Genomic DNA, 25,435 nt, shown 5'->3' on the forward strand with positions numbered 1-25,435 from the left:
CTGCCGTTTAGGTTAGTAAAGGGAAGCTTTAGGTACCTAGGCATCTAAGTGGCGCGGGAATGGGACTGGCTGCATAAATTGAATCTGGCCCAGCTGGTGGACCAAATGAAGAACGATTTTCAGAGATGGGACGCGTTTTTGTTGTCTCTGGCTGGGAGGGTGCAAACGGTGAACATGACAGTCCTCCCGAGAATCCTATTTGTATTTCAGTGTCTCCCCATCTTTATTCCGCAGTTCTTTTTTAAGCGGGTCAACAGAGTGATCACGGGCTTCGTCTGGGCGGGCAAGGCCCCGCGAGTAAGGAAGGTAATGCTTGAGCGGAGTCGGGGAGAGGGTGGGCTTGCGCTGCCAAATTTTAGTAACTATTACTGGGAGGCGAATATAGCCATGATCAGGAAGTGGGTGGTGGGGGAGAGGTCGACATGGGTGTGTATGGAGGCGGCTTCATGTCAGGGCACCAGTTTGCGGGCGTTGGTAACTGCGCCTCTGCCGTTCCCGCCGGCATGGTACTCCACCAGTCCAGTGGTGGTGGCGGCCCTGAGAGTTTGGGGCCAGTGGAGGCGGCATGTGGGAGCATCGGTCTGGGCCCCAATGTGTGATAATCACACCAGTTTGCCCCGGGGAGTATGGACGGGGGGGGTTCCGGTTATGACGGAGAGCGGGGATTGAGAGGGTGGGGGACATGTTCATAGAGGGGAGCTTTCCAAATATGAGGGTGTTGGAGGAAAAGTTTGGGTTGGCGAGGGGAAATGAATTCAGGTATCTGCAGGTGCAGAACTTCCTTTTAAAACAGGTGTCAACCTTCCTGCTCCTACCGCTAAGGGGGAATCAGGACTGGGTAGTTTCCAGAGGGTGGGTAGGAGAAGGGAGCATCTCGGATATTTATAAGGAGCTTATGGAGTCGGAGGAGACTCAGACCGAGGAGCTGAAGCGTAAATGTGAGGAGGACCTGGGGGGGGTGAAGTAGAGGATGGTCTACGGGCAGACACGTTGAGTAGAGTCAACGCATCTGCAACATGTGCCAGGCTCAGCCTGATACAATTTAAGGTTGTTTACCCGGATGAGCAGATTCTTTGGGTTAGAGGACAGGTGTGCAAAATATGCGGGAGGACTGGCGAACCATGTCCACATGTTCTGGACATGTCCAAAGCTTAGTGAATTTTGGCAGGAGTTTGCGGAAGTCATGTCCACGGTGTTAAAACCAAGGGTGGCGCTGAGTCCGGAGGTGGTGATTTTCGGGGTGTCCGAAGACCCGGGAATCCAGGAGGAGAAAGAGGCAGATGTTCTGGCCTTTGGTTCCCTGGTAGCCCGGAGACTGATACTGTTGGCGTGGAGGGACTCAAAGCCCCCGAAGTTGGAGACCTGGCTATCGGACATGCCTGGCTTTCTCTGTTTGGAGAAAATCAGGTTCGCCTTGAGAGGGTCACTGTTAGGGTTCACCCGGAGGTGGCAACCGTTCATCGAATTCTTTGCGGGAAATTAATCGGCAGCAGACCGGCCGGGGGTGGGGGGGGGGGGGGGGGGAGGAGGAGGAGTTTCGACGAGAGTAGGGGATCAATAAGGGTGTGACCTGTACGAGAGGTAAATGGCTTTTGCACTATGTTTATGGTTTCATGTATATTGTTCCTTTTGTTGTCACTATATCAAAAATACCTCAATAAAATGTTTATTAAAAAAAAGCTTTCTGATGATGCTAGAGACTTTTACATAATTACTTTCACTCGCTCTCCCCATATAATATTTTTGATTGTTAGATTAATGTGAATACTTACTGAGTCTGCACTAGTATATAAACAGAAGCTTTATTGAGACACCTTGTGAGAAACAAACCATGTGATGTTGCATCACTTCCTGTGATGTACGCTATTTGATTTGCATTACATAGTTAGAATTAACTACTAACAATACCAATGGTGGACTGAAGAAATTTGGGAATGCATGAGTGGAAAGAATTGGAGGAGTGCAGCGATATTGGAGGGTTGAAGGACTGAAGGAGTTAGAGATTGTGAACGAGGAGGTCTTGGATAACTTTGAGTGCAAATTTTTAAATGAATTTTAAAATCGGGCATTGTCAGGCTGGATGCTCTGGTCAATGGGACTTGGTACAAGTCTGGACACTAGTCTCGGTGGGAGGCCAGCTTGGAAGAACATTGAGATAGTCAAATCTATATGTAACACATTGATTGACATTCTCAGCAGATAAACTAAGGCAGAGATGGAGGTGGGCAATGCTATTTCACCAAGTGTTTAGCAAGGAGAAAAATGCTCATGTTCTTTCTTGTGGCTGTCAGCCACTCTCTCAGAATTGGATATAATGGCTGTAATGAAGGCTGGTTCCTTAATTCCATTTGTTCACTGGATCCACTTGCATGGGCCTTTGCCCACTCTTGTAAACAACAGCATTCTCGGGCCACATCACCAACTTCTGCCTATCATTCCTCATGTCAGTGAATTTATTATCTTTTTCCAGAAAGACAGTCGGCTTACCTGAGCTGTTTGGCTCCTTGAACCATGTTTAATTTGAATTACGTAACCGATTTTACTGGCCAAGAGCATTGAATAGGAATTTAAATTAACCATTCAAATTAAGAGGTTAGAATTAAAAAATACACTTTCATTTGTGATTTTTTTTTTGTGTGTGTGTGTGTGTGAAAAAAGATACATTTTAATAAAGAAACTTTGAATCAAGGGGAGAGGATTTAGTTTGCCGTTCTACAATCCTCCCCTATTTTATGCTGCAAACGGCTCCCCAGGCAGTGGTTGGCCTGTGCATATGATCCAAGTACTCCTATTTTCCAGAATCCAGCAAATATTTGCAGATTACTTAAAAGATGTCAAAAACAGGGGGTGGGGAGGGGAGGGTCTCGGAAATATATAAGGAATTGATGGAGTGGGCAGGGGTCCCAATTGGGGAAGTGAAGCGGAAATGGGAGGAAGAGTTAGGAGGGGAGTTGGAAGTCGGAATATGGGATAAGGCCTTGCGGAGAGTCAATTCGTCCTAGTGTGCCAGGCTTAGCCTGATGCAGTTCAAGGTGGTCCATAGGGCTCATATAACTGGCCCGGATGAGTAGGTTTTTTGAAGAGGCGGAGGACAGGTGTGGGCTCTGTGGGGGAAGCCTGGCGAATCACGTACACATGTTTTGGGCGTGTCCGAAGCTGAAGGGATTCTGGCAGGGATTTGTGGAAGTCATGTCAGAGGCACTGGAAGGGAGGGTTACTCTTGAGTCCAGAGATGGCAATATTTGGGGTGTCGGAGGATCCGGGGGCCCAGGAGGGGAGAGAGGCCGACATTTTGGCCTTTGCCTCCCTGGTGGCCCGGAGAAGGATTTTGCTGGGATGGAGGGGCTCGGAGCCTCCGAAGTCAGGGGTGTGGGTTAGTGACATGGCAGGGTTTCTCAAGCTGCAGAAGATTAAGTTCGCCGTAAAAGGTTCAATTCAGGGGTTCGCTCGGAGGTTCATAGACTTCTTTAAGAAAAATTGAAGGGGGTGGGGGGGTTGGAGTTGGGACCGTCAAACGAAGGGGGGGGGGGGCGGGCGGTTGGAGTTGGGTATGTTATTGTGATGTTGTTGCGTCTGTCGGACCGCTCTGTTGTTTAGAATGTTTAAATGTTAAAATTATAAATGCTTCAATAAAATGCTTTCTAAAAAAAATGATGGGATTCCATCACAGCTAACCCTAGTCCCTTCCACACACCTTTACTTTAAACTAAATCGTTCACCTGAGCAGGCAATCTGTGTCCCTCTTTTTCCATGTTAACGCCAACACCACTTTTGTAATGCCCTAAGTATTATACTGGAATGTCATCCTAGATTATGTGCTTAAATCTACAACCTTTTGTGTCTGGTGAGAAAACTGTCATCCATTGCCGTGACTGAGAACAGCTACCTAAACAGATCATTTATCTGGAATTGGGGAAAGAAGTGCTAGCTGCCTCAAATTGTTAGCTGTATTCACCTCTTCCTGTCATCAGGATGCTAATTACACTCTGAAAGCATGCTCCAAACCCATGCAATTATGATCAATGAATATTGGCAGTTGTCACAAGTGAACCCGAGCCTGGTCCTGTCTTTCTACATACGTTTCCCACTAGAGTTCACTGGAGCAATTGCAGTAGGGACACTTGCTGACTTTTGTTTCCTTATCGCTGGCCTATATAACTTAGTTCCACATTGGAAACTCATTAGAAATATAATAAACAATGCTGTTTGAAACATTCTGGGTCACAGCAGTGAGAATTTCATTCTAGGCAAGGTAGCACAGTGGTTAGCACTGTTGCTTCACAGCACCCGAGTCCCTCTATCCCAGCAAAATCCGTCTCCGGGCCACCAGAGAGGCAAAGGCCAAAATGTCGGCCTCTCTCCCCTCCTGCGCCCCCAGATCCTGTGACACCCAAATATTGCCATCTCTGGACTCTGAGTAACCCTCCCTTCCAGGACCTCTGACGTGACGTCCGCAAATCCCTGCCAGAATCCCCTCGGCTTCAGACATGCCCAAAACATGTGTACGTGATTCGCCGGGCTTCCCCCACATCGCCCACACCTGTCCTCCAGGGTCCCAGGTTCGATTCCCGGCTTGGGTCACTGTCTGTGCGGAGTCTGCACATTCTCCCCGTGTCTGCGTGGGTTTCCTCCGGGTGCTCCCATTTCCTCCCACAAGCGAAAGACTTGCTGTTAGGTGGATTGGACATTCTGAATTCTCTGGACAGGCACCGGAGTGTGGTGACTAGGGAATTTTCACAGCAACTTCATTGCAGTATTGATGTAAGCATACTTGTGACGCTAATAAAGATTTTTTTTTTTTTAATTAAATTAATGGCTGAGGTGACCTAACAAGGGGACAGTATTCTGATCAGTACTGATTAATGGTGCCTACATTTTTTTATGAAGCAATAAATTATTTTGAAATTAATTTGTTTAAAATCACATTAATAAAATATTAATGGTTTTATTCTGTTCCTTTTCCCCCAATTTAATATTCTTTTAAGACTGCAGGCCGAACTGTAAGGTAAGCTATGATTTTGCTATCCTCAACATATTTTTTTCAATGAAACACGATCAGATTTACGTTGACCAAGAAAATATACATGTATTTTTATTTCTTTTACCCTTAGTTTGTATCAACTGGTCGGGATACAGCTTGTGTGAAAGCATTACGAGATATTGAACCAGGAGAAGAAATCTCTTGCTACTACGGGGATGGTTTCTTTGGAGAAAATAATGAATTCTGTGAATGCTATACTTGTGAAAGGTAACAATTACTGTTTCTTAATTTGGTTATCTAATATATGGCTGTATATCTGAATGGGAACTCTACCCTATATGTGCAAAGGCAAATTTAATTTTCTCATGCACAAATATCCCCAATGTGTTCTGATAGATTTGTAATGTCCACCAGAAGATGTCACTACTTAAGCCTGTCTACAAGGCAATCTGGGTAGGATAGCAGTGGATCTTATGGTCATGCTAAACAGTCATGTTTTGATTTATACATAAAATGGGCACTTATTACTTTTATGATCCAAAATTTGATATATACTCAGATTTTAATTTGGAAAATAGGGTGGAGTTCCTTTTAGGAATTTATCTACATTTATAATTTAGATTAGCTTATGAGTTACATTTGTTATATTTTTTTATTCAAATAAAACAAATCAATCTTTATTTCTGTGCTTTTGTAACTGGACTTAGTACAATCACACAAATTTTCCTCTATTAGGAGAGACTTTAAAGTGGCTTATGTACTTTCTCCAGGCGTGGGCAAGGTGCATTCCGATCAAAACCTGGACTTCCTGACCCTGCACCAGTCATAAATAGCAAGTATGGACTTCGCGAAACAGATAAACGTTTGAACAGATTAAAAAAGTTGGGAGATAATGGAAAAAACTCTGACAACCAATCTGTGAGCTCAAACACTGATGCAGAGATTACTCAGGAAAAAGGTATTGTATCATTTTACTTCCATCGATTTCTCCCAAACCTTTTCCAGCATTTATTCTTCTTTAGAAGTACATTTCTGCTAACTTTCCCTACTTTGAAATAACAAGTTGATCTTTCCCTTCCCAAATCCCCCAAAAAACAAGGTTAATTGTAACATTTGAGTTGTTGCGCCAACCAAGATCACATACAAGAAACTGGTCTATGGTGTATAAACCAAGAGATTTACAGACTAGAAGGGAGCTATTCAGCTGTATATGTTGGCTTTCCTTTCCAGAGTAGTCAAAAAACAATCCCAATCTTCTACTGTCTGCCCATATACTTGTATCTTCCTCTGCTTCAAATGTTTACTTAGTCCTTCCTTAAAAGGTCAACTCATTCTAATGGCGGAGTATTCCATGCTTGTTGCCAAGATCTGCTTATTTCTTCTATGATGATGTTAAATTGATTGCCCCTTAACTCCACAAGAGAAAAATATTATTTCTCATTTAACTGTGTTTGTTCATGAGTTGAAGTGATGAGGCATGGAATCATAGAAACATGTAACAAATAAGGGAGGGTGTTTGGCTCATTGTGTCTATGCTGCCTCTTCAAAGAAATTTGGAATGCACTGTCTGAGAGTGTGGTAGAGACCGATCCAATGGCTTTCAAAAGGGACTGGGATGACTATATGAACAGAGAAGGGCAAACTGAATTGCTCTTGCAGAGAGTCAGCATGAGCATGATGGACCAAATGGTTGCCTCCTGTATTATAACCATTCTATGATTCTAAACTGTGCAATAGCACTTAGTCCCATATCCCAGCATTTCTAAGTTCCTCGTCCTTGGTTATCTATCTAACCATCTTTTTAAAATCATTTCTGAAATACGATTCCACCACCTTTTTTAGTTGGTGTTCTAGATCTTGACAACTAAGTGAAACAATTTTTGCTTTTCTCCCCTCTAGATCTGTTGTCAATGATCTGTGACCTCTGGTTGTTGGTCTCTTCTTACTGGGAATAGTTTTTCTTTATATCTACCTAAATCTCTCCCCTTGAAAGCATCTATTAGATCACCTCCTAGACTTCTTTATTCCAAAGAATACAGGCCTACCTTTTGTAACCTCCCTTGTAGCATGTTTCTCATCTCTGGTATCATTTTGGTAAACCTTTTCTGTGCCCTTCATAAGGCCTTTCCATCTTTCCTGAAGTGGGTTCCCTAGAATTGTCCACAAAACCCCAGCTGAGGCCTTAACCAGTGATAAACGTCTTGCATCATCAATCTCCTTTTATGTATTTATGCTTTCATTTATTTATAAACCCAAGGTACCCACACATTTTATTGACTGCCATATCAACTTGCCGTGCGTGCTACTCCTTTGCTTGATTTGTACATGTGTACATACAGGCACCAAGGGCTGTCTGCTCATCTGCATTTTTCTAAATCCGGCCCCTTATTGTCCTACCAAAGTGCATCAGCCTGCAGTACTCTGCATTCAACTCCTAACTGCTGTCATCTACCCATTTTCTTGTCATGAAGTCCGTAACTATCACAATCACTTTCTTCTATGTTGCCAGGTTTTGTATTGTCTGTAACTATTGGTCACCCCTACTCAGCCTGACGGCATTAAGAATAAAACAAATACAGTAGCGTTCATGTATTTTTTATTGCTAATCTAGGAATTGCTGAGTTCAGTTTCTCAACTCGCCATGTTCTCTGATCTGGGGGAATAGTCCCCATGTCTTGAGTCTCCCTTCATAAGGTTACTTTCTCAATCTTGATATCACCCTGATTGTCCCTGTTTTGACCGCAAACTTCATCTTTATCCCTGTTTATTTTTACATGGTCAATATGGCTCAATATTACAGCTCTTGAAAATCCTTCTGAACAAACTCACATCCTTAAATAGTGACCACAACCGAGAAAAGTCATTCTAGGAACTTTTCATACTGCCATATGTACTTGAGGAGGTGGCTCTAGAAATAGTGGATGCATTGGTCATCTTCCAAAATTCTATAGACTCTGGAACAGATCCTGCAGATTGGAGGGTACCTAATGTGGCTCCACTATTTAAAAAGGGAGGTAGAGAGTAAAAAGGGAATTATAGACCAGTAATCCTGGTGTCCATAGTGGGGAAAATTCTAGAATGCATTATCAAAGATTTTATAGCAGAGCACTCAAAAAACAGCAGCAGGATCGGACAGAGGTGGCATGGATTTATGAAGGGGGAAATCATGCTTGACAAATCTACAGGAATTCTTCGAGGATGTAACTCGCAGACATGTGGAGATGCTGGCGTTGGACTGGGGTGAGCAGAGTAAGAACTCTTACAAGACCAGGTTAAAGTCCAACAGGCTTGTTTCGAATCACTAGTTTTCTGAGCACTGCTCCTTCCTCAGGTGAATGAAGAGGTAGGTTCCAGAAACATTTATATAGTCAAAGATGCAAGACGATACTTTGAATGCAAGTCTTTGCAGATAATTAAGTCGTTACAGGTCCAGTTGGAGCACGTTAAAGTGGGGTGAATTGTCTCAAGCCAGGACTGTTGGTAGGATTTTGCAAGCCAAGGCCAGATGGTAGGGGGGTGAATGTAATGTGACATGAATCCAAGGTCTCGGTTGAGGCCGTACTCATGTGTGCGGAACTTGGCTATAAGTTTCTGCTCGGCGATTCTGCGTTGTCGCGGGTCCCGAAGAACGCGTCCTGAAGAACAGTGACCACGACACCACACAACCCTGCCATGGCAATCTCTGCAAGACGTGCCAGATCATCGACATGGGTACCACCATTACGCGTGAGAACACCACCCACCAGATACGTGGTACATACTCGTGCGACTCGGCCAATGTGGTCTACCTCGTACGCTGCAGGGAAGGATGTCCCGAAGCGTGGTATATTGGCGAGACCATGCAGACGCTGTGACAACGAACGAACGGACATGGCGCAACAATCGCCAGGCAGGAATATTCCCTTCCAGTCGGCGAACACTTCAGCAGTCAAGGGAATTCAGCCCCTGATCTTCGGGTAAGCGTTCTCCAAGGCGGCCTACAGGACGCGCGACAACGCAGAATCGTCGAGCAGAAACTTATAGCCAAGTTCCGCACACATGAGTCCGGCCTCAACTGGGACCTTGGATTCATGTTGCATTACATTCACCCCCCACCACCTGGCCTTGGCTTGCGAAATCCTACCAACTGTCCTGGCTTGAGACATTTCACCCCTCTTTAACCTGCTCCACCTGGACCTGTAACAACTTAATTACTGCAATGACTCTCATTCAAAGTATCGTCTTGAATCTTTGACTTTGTCTATATAAATGTTTCTGGAACCTACCTACCTCTTTCACCTGAGGAAGCAGTGCTCCGAAAGCTAGTGATTCGGAACAAACCTATTGGACTTTATCCTGGTCTTGTATGACTTCTTACTGTAACTCGTAGAGTTTGAGGGGGAGCCAGTGGATGTGGTATATTTGGACTTTCAAAAGGCTATTGGCAAGTCCCGCATAAGAGAATTAGCGTGTAAAATTCAAGCTTATGGGATTCGGGGTAGTGTATTGAGGTGTTTCGAAAACTGGTTGGCAGACAGGTAACAAATTTTCAAATTGGCAGACCGTGGCTAGTGGGGTACCGCAGTGATCAGTGCTAGGACCCCCTCTATTCACAATATATATTAGTGATTTAGATGAGGTAACTAAACAGAATATCTCCATATTTGCAGATGACACCAATTGGGTGGGAGGGTGAACTGTGAGGAGGATGAAGAGATCCTTCAGTGTGATTTGGACAAGTTCAGTGAGTGGCAAATAGATGGCAGATGCAGTTTAATTTGGATAAATGCGAGGTTATCCACTTTGGTAGCAAAGATGAGAAAGCAGACTATTATCTGAATGGTCATGTGCATCGTGACCTGGATGTCCTCGTACACCAGTCATTGTGCATGCAGGTACAGCAGGCGGTAAAGAAGGCAAATGGTATGCTAGCCTTCTTTGGGAGAGGATTCAAGTGCAGGACCGGGGATGTCTTTCTGCAATAATACAGGGTCTTGGTGAACTCACCTGGAATATTGTCTGCAGTTTTGGTCTCCTTATCGGAGGAAGGATGTACTTGCTCCAGAGGGAGTGCAGCAGTTTACCAGACTGATTCCTGGGATGGCGGGACTGACGTATGAGAAGAGATTGAATCGGCTAGGATTGTATTCACTGGAGCTCCAAAGAATGACGGGGGAATCTCTTAGAAACTTATTAACATTCTAACAGGACTAGACAGGGTAAATGCAAGAAGGATGTTCCTGATGGTGGGGGTGTCCAGAACCAGGAGTGACAGTCTGAGGATACAGGGTAGACCATTTAGGACTAAGATGAGGAGAAAATTCTTCATCCAGAGTGGTGAGCCTGTGGAATTTGTTACTACTGGAAATAATTGAGGCCAAAACTTAGTATATTTCCAAGGAGCGGTTACATGTAGCACCGGGGGGGGGGGCAAGCTTGAAGGGCCGAATGGCCTGCCTGCTGTAACACAGCATCCTGAAGCACTCCTCGAACTTAGAAATCTTGAGCTCTACTGCAAGCAATCGGAGTTGCATCCTAGGTGTGTGATTGTTTGGATACCCAGGAATTTGCATATTGCGTGACTAACGTACATCATGGAACACAGTTGTTCAATGCTAATCTTTTTCCCTTAAAGTTTAAGGTAAAACAAATGCAGCGTAGCAATTTAATCTGTTAAATATAACTTTTCAAGCCAACTGCACTTCAATGCCGAAATCCTCCTGAGGCAGAATTTCACCTTCGGCTAACTCATTTGTGTTCCTGGTTGTTCACACTCCATTGGTCTGATTGACTTTCCTAATCTTCATTGCTCCACTCCCTATTGTTTTAGGTGTGCCACAGCCCTCCCGAATTTTGATTCTCCTTAACATTCCAACTATTCCCAGGGGTGCCCGTGGGTACAAGTGTCATGGGTATCCTTTCACTTTCAACGAAGTGATCCTCCAATTTTACAAACCTCAACTGTGGATTCTTGTTCAAACATGGCCTTCACTGCCGCCTTGGTTAGGGATTCAAATCTCGGGAACATCCCCTAGTTCTTAATGGCCCTCCATGCTCCCACAGATTCTGTGTGCCACTAGTCTAGTTTGGGGTGGCACGATAGCACAGTGGTTATCATGTTTGCTTCACAGCGCCAGGGACCTGAGTTCGATTCTTGGCTTGGGTCACTGTCTGTGTGGAGTCTGCACGTTCTCCCCGTGCCTGTGTGGGTTTCATCCGGGTGCTCCGGTTTCCTCCCACAGACTATGTATATGTGGGTTAGGTGGATTAGTCACGCTAAATTACTCCATAGTGTCCAAACATTAGGTGGGGATGCTGGGTTACGGAGCTAGGGTGGAGGTGTGGGCTTGGGTAGGGTGCTCTTTCAGGGGCCGGTGTAGACACGATGGGCTGAATGGTCTCCTTCTGCACTGTAAATTCTATGATTCTAGTCCCAGAACTGAATCCCAGCTCCTGTCAGATGTGTCCTCTCTACCTATTTCAAACTGACTGACTGCTTTCTGCCACAAGGCTTTGTGAGGGCCACGAGATTTATTTATTTTGCTTCAAACTCGGCAAATCTTCTAGCTGCTTTTCCCTCATTAACCCGTCTACATTCCACGTGGTGAGTATTTTTTTTCTGCTTCAAGTTGAGGCCTAATTGACTTGCATTCATTTCCTTTGCCACTCCCCAAGCGTGTTGCAGTCTACATGAAACTGCCTCCGTCTGTTCCCAAACTTAATTGCTTGCTTCTGTAAGCAAGGACACAGCTAATTAAAGAAGAGAACCTTCTAACCTGACATCCCATCTGCCCTGAAGACATGGCATGCTTTGGGATGTTCTCCGACAGAAATATAAATGAATTACTTTACCTTCCGTGTCCCTCTTTGCTTCTGTAACCCATATGAAAAATGTGCATCTCCATTGGAGTTTTATGACTCTTTTCCAAAATCGCTCGCTTTTCACTTTTATGGAGATAATGGTAGACACTCTAGGATTTTTCACTATCAACTCTGACCTTTTAAGATAAACTTAAATTACACTTTAAAAGAATCATAAACCTAGGCTTTATTAAATTGATTCTACATCAAAGCTATTAACAGTTTTCCAATCCAAGGTCTCCATTTTCTACAGTCAAAACCTCAATACCTAAAACCAGAGGTTACATTGAAAAACACATGAATTATTAACTAGATATTCATAACAGTAGGGTGAAGTTATTCCCACAGTGCGACGAGGCAGGGAGTTCCAGGATTTTAACCCTGCAACACTGAAGGAATGTTTGTATATTTCCAATATGCGATGGTGTAGAACTTAGAGGTAGTGATATTCGCATGCACCTTTATAAGAAAAAGGAGCAGAATTAGGTCATTTGGCCCATCAAGTCTGCTCTGCCATTCGATCATGGCTGATCTCATCCTGGCCGTAACTCCACCGTCCTGCCCGTTCTCCATAACTCTTCAATCCATTACCAATCTGTCTAACTCCTCCTTCAATTTTCTCACTGTCCCAGCATCCACCACACTCTGCGGTAGCGAATTCCACAGATTCACTACGCTTTGGGAGTAGTTTCTCATCAACTCAGTTTTAAATTTTCTACCTCTTATCCTAAGACTATGACTTCGCGTTCTAGAATGTCCCACAAGAGGAAGCATCTGCTCCACGTCTACTTTATCCATACTTTTTATCATCTTGTATACCTCCAATCTGATCTCCCCTCATTCTTCTAAACTCCAGAGAGTATGGGCCAAAACTGCTCAACCTCTCTTCATACGACAAAACCCCTCATCTCTGAAATCCTCCTCTGAACTGCCTCCAATGCATCTTTCTTCAAATAAGGGACCAAAACTATACACAATGCTCCAGGTGTGGTCTCACCAATGCCTTGCATAGTTGCAACAGCACTTCCTTACCTTTATACTCTATTCTTTTAGCCAACATTCCATTTGCTTTCTTTATTATCTGGTGTACCTGACTCGAGAACAAGGACCCCCAGATCCCTCTGCAACAGAGCACCCCAAATTCTCTCTCCGTTTAGATAATTTGCAGTCCTACTTTTCCGACCAATGACCACACATTTATTATCCATTAAACTCTCATCTGTCACATTTTGGTCCACTCTCCTAACATATCTATATTAATTTGTAAGATTCTTATTTCCTCATTGCAACTTACTGTCCCACCAATTTTAGTGTCATCTGCAAATTTGACTATAGAACCTTCTGTCCCTGTATCCAAGTCGTTTATAGATTGTAAAAGCTGGGGCCCAAGGACCAAACCATGTGACACCCCACTAGTTACACCTTGCCATCCAGAAAAAGACCCATTTATCACAACTCTGACTTCTATCTGCCAGACAGTGTTCTATACAAGCTAATCAATTACCCCAAATCCCATGTGATCTAACCTGGTGAGTTAACACTTTGTGTGGCACCTTATCAAACTCCTTTGCCCTTGAGCATGGTGGTAGGGCTCACAGTTTTGGGAAGTGCTGTTGAAGAAGCCTTGGTGAATTAACTGCAATGCATGTTGTGGATGGGGTACACAATGTAGACACTGTCTCCACCAATGCTGCATTAAATGTCCAAAGACAGTGGATAGCATGCCAGTGAAGTAGGCTGCTTTGTTCTCTGGTGGTATTTAGCTTCTTGAGTGTTGCTTGAGTTGCAGTCCAGGCAGGTGGGGAGTATTCCATTGCATATATGGGCTGCCTGGTAAATGGTGGAAAGAATTTGGGAAGTCCAAAGTTAGTCTGCTCCAGTAGAATATCCAGCTTCTGACCTGTTCCTTGTAGCCCCAGTGTTTATGTGACCGTCTAATTAAGTTTCTGGTCAATGGTGACAGCAAGGGTATTGAAGATCAAATAGATGGTTGCACTTTCTGTGATGATGAACATGCCTGGCACTTGTGTGGCATGAATGTGTGACTGCTTAGCGCAAGCCTGAATGTTGTCCAGACTTTACAGCATGTGGGAATGGGCTGCTGCGTTATTGCTATGGAGTTGCAAATGGCACAATCATCAGCGAACATTCCAACTCCTGTCCTTATAATGGCAGGAAGGTCATTTAAGCAGCTGAAGATGATCGATTCTAGGACCATGCCCTGATTTGAGGAGCTGAAATGATTTAGCCTCCAACAACACCACCAAACTTTATTTGCGTTGGATATAACCCCAGCCATTGAAAATTATTCCCACCAATTCTCATCAACTTCAATTTTGCCACAGTTCCTTGATGTCACACTTGGTCAAATCCTGCCATGATGCTAAGAGCCGTCACTCTGACTTGCTGTTGGAGTTCAGTTCTTTATAATCCTGTTTTGACCAAGGCAGTACTGAGGTGGGAGCTGAGTGATCCTGTCAGAAACCAAACTGAGCATTGGTTAGCAGGTTATTGGTGAGTAGGTGCCTTTTAGAGTCATAGAAGTTTACAGCATGAAAACAAGCCCATCAGTCCAACTTGTCCATGTCGCCCAGTTTTTACCACTAAGTCCCAATTGCCCACATTTGGCCCATATCCCTCTATACCCATCTTACCCATATACAAGTGTTTAAATGCTTTTTAAAAGATAAAATTGTACCCGCCTCTACTACACCCTCTCGCAGCTCGTTCCAGACACTCGCCACCCTCTGTGAAAAAATTGCCCCTCTGGACCCTTTTGTATCTCTCCCTTCTCACCTTAAACCTATGCCCTCAAGTTCTAGACTCCTCTACCTTTGGGAAAAGATGTTGACTCTCTACCTCATCTATGCCCCTCATTATTTTATGGACCTGCATAAGATCACCCTTAAGCCTCCTACGCTCCAGGGAAAAAAGTCCCAGTCTATCCAGCCTCTTGTAACTCAAACCATCAAGTCCCGGTAGCATCCCAGTAAATCTTTTCTGCAGTCTTTCTAGTTTAATAATAACCTTTATATAATAGGGTGACCAGAATTGATTGCACTGTTGAACTTTCATGGAAGATGTCATCAAATGTACAGAGTAGTTGTAATCACCACACTCCTGTATGTTGGAGACCTGAACTGTGTATCGGTGACATAAAGAGCATGAGAGAAATTCACTGGATACAGTGGGAGGGCAGTCCAACAGATGCTAGTGTTCTTAAAGCAAGCTCCATAAGTTTTCAGGCAAAACTCCTGCAACATCAACTTTGGTAGATAGACTGGACAAGTTTTTGGATGTCCAAGAGCTGTTTCTTCCAGGGTCTTTTTTTACTCCACTTTCAAATGACCAATGTTCTCGGGGAAAACAAAGAAAATGCTTCAGAGACACCTTTGCGCTCCCCTTGAAGCACAGCAACATTGCAGTTAAAGACTGGGACGAGCTTGCTACCAACTGTTCAGGATGGCAATAACTTATCCATCAAGCTGCATCATGCTTTGTGTCACAGCATCTTAATGATGAAGAGCAGGAAGCAAATCCTGCATTCTACCTTTGAAATATGCCCCACGTGTCCAAAGGTATGAGTCATGAATTGGCCCGTCGTATGACAAGCCATGGCAGAAACCGAGACCCTGAGTAGGTCTCATTCTCTAATTGAGGCACAGCTGGTGGCAGTGACCCCTTCCATCACTTTCCTAATGATTTGAGAGTAAACTGATTAGAGGATCTTGCCCCAATTTTTCCTGCTTTTTGTGAACCAAGTCCTAACTGGGTAATTTTCCAGTGCATTTTGGTAACTACTAGGCTCTGGACCACCTGTTTCGCCCTGCAACCAGAATGTTATCAGACCTTGTAGCCTTTGTCGTATCCAGTGCCTTCTGCCATTACCTGATATGGAGGTTGGGCCTCCGGAGGAAGCTGAAATGGATCATTCAATCGCCACTTACGGCTGAAGGTGGTTTGCACACATTTTTAGCCTTACCTTTTGTACTCTAACTGGGCTTGCCATCAAGGAGGACTGGGATGTTTATGGAATCTCTTCGGCCTCCTGTTAGTTGCTTAATTTTGGTCACTGGATGTGGCAGAATGAAGGGCTTTCATCTGATCTGTTGGTTTTGGCATCTCTTGGCTCTGTCTACAACATGCTGTCCAGCCTGCATTTAGCCCTGAGCTGTAGTTTCACCAGGTTGGCGACTAATGAATCTGTTCATGGCATGTTCTTCTACACATCTCCATTGAACCTGGGTTGGTTCCTGAGTCTAATATTCCTCACTCTACCATTGCTATCAAAGATAAAGTCACCATGGTCCCAGATGACCAAAGGCTGCTTCCCCTTTGAGGGGGAGGGCTGACTAGTGATGATTTGACCTGAGAAACACCACACCTCCGGCGGAGGGAAAATGTTGATGAATAACCTCAGCCAGTATGGGAATTCCAGGCTGCTGGCCTTGCTCTGCATCACAAACCAGCTGTTTAACCAAGTGAGCTAAATTAGCCCCAGGCCATGATATTACAGATTGTGATGGAATACAATCTTGCTGCTGCTGATGGCACTTAATGCCTCATGTATGACCATTTTTGAGCTGCTAGATCTGTTTTGAATTTATCCATTTAGCACGATGGTCGTGCCTCAACACGATGGAGGGTGAAGATGAGGCATCGTCCTGCACAAGAACAGTGCAGTGGTCACTCAGGCCAATACTGTCATTTGACGGGTCAGGATGAGGTTGAGTAGATTATTTTCTCCAAGTTGGATGATCTGTTGGTTTGTTCAGTGTAACTGACCTAGGATATCCAAATTATATATTTTTTAAAGTATATTTATTGAGGTTTTACATTTTAAAGAATAACACAGAATTGCAAAATAATATAACGCCATAACAAGAATCGAGAAAAAAAAATAAAGGCTCAGCATCCATGAGTACAGAGAGAGAGAGAGAGACGGGAACGTCATCGCAACTGGCTCGATACAATCATTAGACATAACTAGGTACCTATAGAGCCTCACCAGAGACCGAGGGAGAAACCAGATGAGGCTATTAAAAACCTGCAGTTACTACGGGAAATCAGGATAAATTTTCCATGCCATGTTTGGGTGCACACTATTGTACATCTCCTACTCTAGCAGCACCGAAAAGCTACAATGACCCTCCACAGCCTCTTCTCCTCAAATACCAGACCAATCAGCACCTGTGTAGGAGCCAAGCACAGATTCTTCACACTTAAGAAAATATGCCAAAGCCCCAGTTCTAAGGGGAGTTACACATGTACCTCACAATGCAACTTAACTGCAAACAATGGCCCAGTGCAGCACCAACAGCATTCCATACTATTGGGCAGAGAGGACCGGCAGCATCATGTTTGGATTGTGATCAAACCGTCAGAGCCGCACTAGAAAGGGAGAACATGACGACAAAGAAAGGAAAAAGTAAACTACCAGAACTAACCCACAGGTTAACTAGGGATCCGGACCCAACACGGGCTCCACATTTCCCTGGTGCATGCCAAGCAGCCACTGATGAAAAAGAGAACAAGTCGCTCAGTCAACCAAAACAGGATGCGCCAAGATTATAGCCTGGCCAGGTCAGCACCAATATCGTGACACAGGCGGGTGGAATGTCCTTCCCACTTGAACCCTCTCGCACTCTTCGCCCAGCTCCGGATCCGCTGTTTGTCCTGATACCTGTGGAGCCTTGCAATTATCACCCGCGGTGGTTCCCCAGCCCTGGCTGCTGCTGAAGCGACCTGTGGGCTCCGTCTATTTCTGGGGGCTTGGCAAAGCCCTCCTCGCCGACCAGCTTCACGAACATTGCTGCCAATTTTCCGAGGAGTTTCTACCCTTGTTTCCCTCTGGCAGCCCAAGATTCTCAGCTTTTGCTGACACAATACGTCCTCCTGGTCGTCGACTTTATCCTTCAACCCCTTCTGGGTCTTCACCAGGCTTCCTACCTCTGCCTTGAATGCCGCAATCGGGTCCCCTTGGTCTGTGGCAGCTTTTTTGACGTTCCTCGTCATCGTCGTTTAGGCCTCTAGCCTCTGGTCCATATTGGCCGTTGCAACTTCTCCTGCCGTCTCGATGGCTGCCAGGAGGTCTTTTCTCATTCCTCCCTATGTCTCTGGAGCTTGGAGGTGATGAAGCCCGTCGGTTTGTCCATCAATGCCTGGTCTGCACCGGGAACTCTGCGGTCGACCCTCACCGGGTGTTCTCTTGCTCCCGAGGCTAAAGTTTCCCTTCACTCTTGACTGGCTTTTCGGCTGAACAGCTGATTCTTTCCCATCCTGCTTGGCAGTGCGGTCAATGTCTGGTTAGTTTGGGCATTGAATACTTTTGGTGCCCATTTGTTGGGGTTAAAAGGCCGGAGTCAAAGTTCTTAGACAAGAGCCACCTTTTATGCGCCATGGTCACCACTGGGAGTTTCAAAATTTTTAAATATAATTTTTAAAAAACCCCAACATTGATTAGCTCTGACTGGGGGGGGGGGGCTATCCACCATCTCAGTGAGGACTCAATTAACCCTACGAACCCCAACCATCTGCCCTTCACCCCGCTCCTCTCATCTTTCTTATGAACAAGATGAGGGTTGTTGAAAACAAAATACACAAGGGTAAGACACAATAACAAAAAAGGAGTAATGCTGTGCACAGACCACTCTTCACAGGGCTGTCACAACATGGTTATCGACAACACTCTCCCTCACATCTTGCACTTCCTTGCAGCAGAAAGGACAGTATTAAATAAGAAATGATCAACAATATTATTACAAGGGAGTAACACCCAGGATTATAGAAGAATTGCAGGGTCGAGACACCATCCGCATTGCACGATAAGATAAAGGATAAACCAGAATCAGCGAGCACTCTTCAGGATCTCATAAATTCCAACAATTGAAGCACAAGACACCATCGCTTCCACCAGGCTGTCTCTCTGACGCCTAAGCCCCCGGCCGGGGGCGGGGGAAACAATTCCACCTCTTGGCCACCTCCAACCCTCACGACCATCAGGAATAGGACCAGTAATCGACGGGCCCAGCTGACACCTGACGTCAAAAGATCAGATTTTTTTGTGCTCCAAATCTAATGCATCAAGCCTCCAAATCAAGTTCAAGACATGCAGCCAATTTTCGCACTCAATCCGGGATTCATCTCCTACCTCTCGCCAGGGACCAAGCCCAACAACACATCTTGCACAGCCCCTATCTCTTGAACCCATCAGGTTAAACGACACACCATGCAGTAGGATCTCTATAACACACAGGCAGGTCCTCACCCAGCGAAAGTGCTTTTTCGGTGCAAGAACTCTCTCATGTGCCTCCACCACTCTCACAAAGGTATCCCTCAATTCTAAGCTCTGACGACTATGCACTGCAGAGGTGAGATCTTCAGCCAAGACAGCATTTTCAATGACTGCCATCATCCTGATGCACACAGCTCCACCGACATGAGAACATGCTCAACGGCAACTACGGCACTGCTGGGCCACACACCAGCGCACTCTGACCGCCATAAACAAATTAAGGTTTTTATGATTTATCTAGGCTGCTCTTCACAAAACAGCAATCTAGAACCGCCAGGGAGGTAGTGCAGGCCATGGGACCCTAAGAGAGAAAGCAGATATGAAATATGTGCCAGGATAAAATAAAGAATTAAAACACGAGCAGAGCCAGAGCTCGCAAAAACACAACTGCCGCACTCTTTATCACGTGACCCCCCCCCCCCCCCCCCAACAAAAAAAAAATTGAGATGTTTGTGGTTTTCATTTAAATAAGTTCGATAGCCCCTCATTATAAATTATAGAGTCAGTAAACCCTATTATTTGCAAACTGATTTTAGGTTAATTATGTCCATAACAGTAAGTATATTTGTGATGGTGTTTGATGCCTGTAGGTGGTGTACTGCTAAAATGTTCCCATTTTAAGCAATCAGTCATGTTTTTCAATCACAACAGCTTGTGATTCTGCAATTCCCTATAAAAATGCTTGGTTTTGGTCAGTCTGTAGTTTCATGCTCTGGTCACTAGAGACTGCTGTGGTACAAACATTCAAGTGTTCTCTTCACCTCTGCAATCATGTTTTTTTTTAACATTGTCCCAACAATTATACTTAAACCTTAAATGTTTTGTAGGGTTGCATCAGATGGCACCCGTTTTCCTCCCATAAACTTTTTAAGGCTACCACGAGTCCTACTTCCCGCATTTTCATACAGTACTTTGTTTCTCATTTTGTCTTGGCCCATTCTAGACCTCCTACTTTAACCATATTTTTTCCATTGCCCATTTCCTCCTATTAAATGGTGACTGCCTGTTTATATGTGTATATAGCCTAATTAAAGTGGTTGGTTTCTTAATGGCAACGTGGCATCTATCTGAACCTTTGGATAAATTCATATTGATGCTTTTTTAAAATCCAAACAAATAATTTCTGAAGTAAAATGTTTTATCAAAAAGCTGTGACTGGGGAACTCCGATTTAAGAGCTTAAACATCAGAAATATCGGTGCAAAATGATAGATAAACAATTTCAAGTACAATCAAATTGTTGCTAATTTACCTCCATTTCCTACAACTACATCCTGTAGGGTACTTGTGAGATGAAATGCTAGATTGGTGAAGAAGTTGAGGGAAGTGCTGCAGGAATCAGTGTTACCACTCATTATGCTTGAGTATGATATTTTTGGTAATCTAGTGTAAAATCTTTTCTTGTGTTTTAAATTAGACTATGTAATTGCAAATAACAATATAATGATTGATATCTATATTTCAGCTGCAACTAGAAAATTAATCAATATGAAAAAGGATAGCAAAAGCAGAACAAGGCAAACTTTACCCAGAACATCAGCTGCCTCTGGCTCTACCTCATCCTCTTCAAAAATATGTTCTGTAGGTAATTCCAAGGTACCAAAGAAACTGAAAACCTCAAGGCCGGTTCGGTCTTTGGCCTCAAAATCGAGGTTAAGAAATGAATCAAGAAGGTCAGAACAAAAGACCACTTTTAGAAGTCTTGAAATGGACAATTTAGTTCTCAAGGAACCTAAAGTAGTTCTTTATAAGAATTTGCCATTTGAAAAGGACAAAGATTTAGAGGGGCCAGCAAAAGTTGAAGGGTCAAGTCGATGTCTAACCAGACATGCTGTTCGAGAAAATAATAATTCTGTAAAAGAATTACATAAGTTTTCCCGCTTGCGTAATGGAGCTGTATCTTGTACCTACATGACCCGGCGGGCAAAAAGAACAAAACTTGCCCTAAAAGAGTCCTATGATATTGCTTCTTCATTGGAGCTTGAACCAAATACAGTGGACAATAATAGTCTTCATTGCCGAGAAGAGGGTGAACATATGGACTCAATTCAACATGTCTGTGATGGCACCCATGTAAATACATTGATCCAAGAGTCTTTATCTGATATAGGGACAAATTGTCAAAATAATGGCATATGTTTGAGCAGAAGGAGGTTACAACAAGGAAAACTAGAAAAAATTGCTGCACAATTAGATGAATGTGAACACACGTTATCTTGTTCTGTGAAAGAGAACGTAAAGGAGGAACCTATACCAGAATTGATAAGTCTTCCTCCAATTCACAGTCTTAATGGGAGTGATAAAGTTAATTTGGTGGATGTGTCTGGTGTATACCGAGACTGTGTTGGTTCATCAAATGGTGGCACTTCAGATTCCTTTATGGTTTCTCACAAATCAAAAAGTTCAGAATCTCATAAAATGAAAGATTCCAGAGCGACAGGTAAAAGAAACAGAAAGAAACGGCGAATCACAAGGTATGATGCACAATTGATACTTGAAAACAGTACTGGGATTCCCAAATTGACTTTACGCCGAAGGCGTGACAGCAGCAGTAGTAAGACAAATGACCAAGAAATGGATGGAAAGAAATCCAAGATTAGTATCAAACTGAGCAAAGACCATGAAAATGACAAAAGTAACAATTATGTAGCAAAGCTCAGTAATGGGTTTACCACAGGCTCAGGAAATAACTCTACAAAACTCAAGATACAGCTGAAACGTGAGGAACAGATTAAAGGAATTAAGCGATCACACTCCCTCGTGGAAGACCTCTGTAACAGTGGTGTGTGTTGTGATGATTCAGTTTTGGTGAGATCTAATGGAGAAGTGGATGAGCACAGACAACACCGAGATGAGGATGATGATGAGGAAGACGATTCTTCATCTTCTTCATCGTCTTCATCATCATCCTCATCTTCCTCGTCATCTGAGGAGGACGATTATGATGACGAATTTGAAGATGACTTTATTCCACTTCCTCAGGCAAAAAGACTAAGACTAATAGTTGGTAAAGACTCCATAGATATAGATATCTCATCAAGGAGAAGAGAAGATCAGTCTTTAAGACTTAATGCATAAGTTTTGGTTCTATACTAACCATAATGTACAGTACTTTCCAATCAATTCCACATTTGAATGAATTTACTGTAAATTTTGATGGCACTTCTGTATTCATTATCAACATAAATATTGTAGAAAGTGTACAGTATATTGACTCTTGATTTTTTTGCAGATTTTTATTGTACTATTAATAGCCTTACCATGTGCAATTTTGGAGGGTGTTAACTCTGTGGTAGAATTAAGGTATAAAACAGAATTGATGTACATAAAGACCAGGTTTTCTTTTCATTTTTCTTCTCTTGAGCCTCAATATTTTGAAACACAATTATGGTGGATATTTTAATTTTTTTTAAGGGAGCATTAATTTGCTCTCCTGTATGAATGAAGGTTAAAGAATACAAGAATCGATAGTGGCAGCAAGTACAAACAGATTTCTACTAGCTGTTCTTATCACCAGCAAGGAATTGCAGCTTTTTAGGCTCGTTTGCTCGGTGTTTTCCCCAGGTTATGTCAGTTTTACACTGTATGCTGTCCCAGATGTACTGTTTGTGGCCTTTGTCAGTAGCCAGCTATTGTTTAGAAGTTTAAATAAATGGACTTGTTTAAATAAAATAAGTGTGAGCTGTTCGCTGACCTTGTAATACGGAGTGTGCACAGGGTATAGTACTTTACAGCATAAAAGTATGGATATAGTTTAAATGACACCTATATATATGTGTAATACTCTGGATCCTTGTACTCACTTTTGACTGTTAAATGATGCAAACAATATTTGTAGGTTTCCTGGAATAATACTGGTCATGTGTTTAATTTTTTAAAACAAAAGTCAACACCTTTTTTGTAATGAGTTGGTATTAAAGTATAAAAGCTGAATTTGAACATAAAAAGAAAAAATGTATATGTAATTTTCAAGGGTGATGGTGTTCATCCAACATTTCCCTTCATCTCTCCCATCTGGAGCTCTTGTCCGGCAGATGTGTGAATTTTGGTTTGGGCTTACTAAAACAGTTATTAATGAAGTGAGTATAGGAGACTTAAGTGAGTCCATAAAAATCTAATCTTGGCTGAATTTATACCTCCCTTGTTTTGTGTAAAAGATTTGAGCTTCCACTGAGCCACTGCTCGGTTTGTTTGTTTATTCTGGGACAATAGTGGTTTACTTTATAAGCCTCTTGCTCTAATGTGTCTCATTTGATGTTTTTGTCTTAAAACAGTTTTGAGTCTGAATGAAGTTCCAGATCACTTTAGTCCAGTTCATAGGTCACTATGTGCGTTACTCTTAAGTGCTTTGAAGCCTGTGTGAAACCAATGTATAGCTAATCAAAATGAATGTAAATTGACATTTTTAAAGCTTTTTAGTAGGAAATAAATAACAGGGACTGATTTACATAAAAAAACAATGTTCCCTGAGTTGCTGACTAACCAGTCCTCATGATGTGCAATTCTGGGTTTATTTTGCATAACTGCTAGGCATGTATATTCTACTTTAAAAAGGCCATCTGTTACGGGAGGTGAATAATATGCTTAGAAAATAGTTATCCTTCACTGAGCATAATTTGGAAAAAGCTACATTGTGCTTTCCATCGTTTGTACTGGGGTTTAGACTGTCGAGTTTGTGATCAACTTTTCTTTCACCTCATTCTTTCGCAATCTCTGATTTTGCTGTTGTCTGGTCATTTTGTTTGTACTCATCAATGTTTCTCAATTACTTCACTTCTGTGTATTGTCCTAAGTTTGTCTCCCTCAGTGATTCTACATTTCTTCCACTTTGCATGAATCCCTTATGCCTTGTTGGATGGGATCTGTTTTTCATGCTTGACTTTCACTCATTTCTCCTTTTTCTCTTTTCCCCCCTCCCCTTCATTCAAATCCATTTTCTTTTCACTTGTGTCTGTTTCCCATGTCTACTTTTATAACGCATCCTTCTCTTGGGTGCTTTTCTCCTAAATTGTCTTTCTCTGTCTCATGCCGTTTGCTTATATTGCTGCTTTCTTAGGGTCCTTGATATCCGACTATTCCTTTCTCAACAGTCATCGAATTCCAATAGTGCAAAAGGAGGCTATTTGGCCCATCGAATCTGCACTGACCCCATGAAAGAGCACCCCACCCAGGGTCAGGCCCCCACCCTATTCCCGGAACCCAGTAACCTTACCTAACCTTTAGGACACTTAAGGAGCAATTGAGCATGGCTAATCCATCTAACCTGCACATCTTTAGGCACACATCTGTTCCTTGTTTCTCCATGATGCACATCTTTCTGATGTATAATCAGTTGAATTGCCTTTCTCAACGTTCTCTTTATCACTCTTTTTGTTTTTATGTGTACTTTTCTCCACAGTGCCTTTCTGGTTTCTTCAATTTTTGCAGATTTGATTTTTTTTTAAAGTTAAATGCTGTTATACTTGTTTGTCTAGGCTGTCCTTTATCCTTTATATTTGTTTTAGTCTTTGTTCCCTTTTCTGGATTCATTCCTGGGTTGAGAATATTGCTGGCATGGACAGCATTTATTGCCCAGCACTAATTGCCCTTTAAGGTGGTAATGAACCTTCTTGCAGTCAGCGTTGTATAGATACAACTGTACTATTATAGCACCTACTATGCTGTTGGAGAGAGAGCTCCAGGATTTGGCATGGCAATACAGTTTCAAGTCACCTTGTGTGGACTTAAGAGGGGAACCTGCAGTGTGATATTCCAGTGTGTTAGAATCATAGAATTTTACAGCAGAGATGAGCCATCGTTTCTGCAAAGGCCCCAAAAGAGCCACCTAGCTAGTACCATTCCCCAGCCGCATCTCCGCAGCCCTCTAAATTCATCACTTTCAAATATATATCTAGCTCTTTTGAAACCTCGTACAGAATCTGCCTCCACTACTCTCCCAGGCGGTGCATTCCAAATCCCATCAACTCATGAGAAAAGCAGTTCCTCATCTCACTCCTGAAATCCGCCTCCACCACCCCCAGGTAGTGCATTCCAAATTCCAACAGCTCTGAAGATTCTCCTCATCTCACTCCTAATTCTCTTGCTGACCATCTTGAAATTGTGACCCCTAGTCACTGACTTACCAAGTAGTGGAAACAGAATATCTTTTGTTGTCCTTGTTCTGCTAGGTGGTCGAGGTCATGTGTTTGAAAGGTGCTTTCCAAGGAACCGGAGTGTTGCTGCAGTGCATCTTGGAGATGGTACTTGTTGAATCTCTGACAGTGTTGGAGGGGTTGAACATTTAATGGGGTGGCAATCCATCTGGCTGCATTGTCCTTGATG

The 25,435-nt window shown here is 43.3% G+C and overlaps 1 protein-coding gene across 7 annotated transcripts in view; it reads left to right on the forward strand.

Moving 5' to 3' along the window:
* Positions 1 to 22,817, forward strand: part of kmt5b (lysine methyltransferase 5B) — an 87,007-nt gene extending 64,190 nt beyond the window's left edge. For 6 of the 7 annotated variants that reach the window (XM_072466535.1, XM_072466534.1, XM_072466538.1 and 3 more), the window contains 4 exons: positions 4,986 to 5,005; positions 5,112 to 5,248; positions 5,752 to 5,939; positions 20,580 to 22,817. In XM_072466535.1, the coding sequence (XP_072322636.1) occupies positions 4,986 to 5,005; positions 5,112 to 5,248; positions 5,752 to 5,939; positions 20,580 to 22,192 (1,958 nt within the window). In that variant the 3' untranslated portion in view covers positions 22,193 to 22,817. Of the gene's footprint in view, positions 1 to 4,985; positions 5,006 to 5,111; positions 5,249 to 5,751; positions 5,940 to 20,394; positions 20,479 to 20,579 lie in introns of those variants that run through there. The other variant, XM_072466540.1, reaches the window with a different exon arrangement.
* The last annotated feature ends 2,618 nt before the right edge of the window (positions 22,818 to 25,435 follow it).

This window comes from Scyliorhinus torazame, chromosome 10 (genome assembly GCF_047496885.1).
Source record: "Scyliorhinus torazame isolate Kashiwa2021f chromosome 10, sScyTor2.1, whole genome shotgun sequence".
Taxonomy (NCBI): domain Eukaryota; kingdom Metazoa; phylum Chordata; class Chondrichthyes; order Carcharhiniformes; family Scyliorhinidae; genus Scyliorhinus; species Scyliorhinus torazame.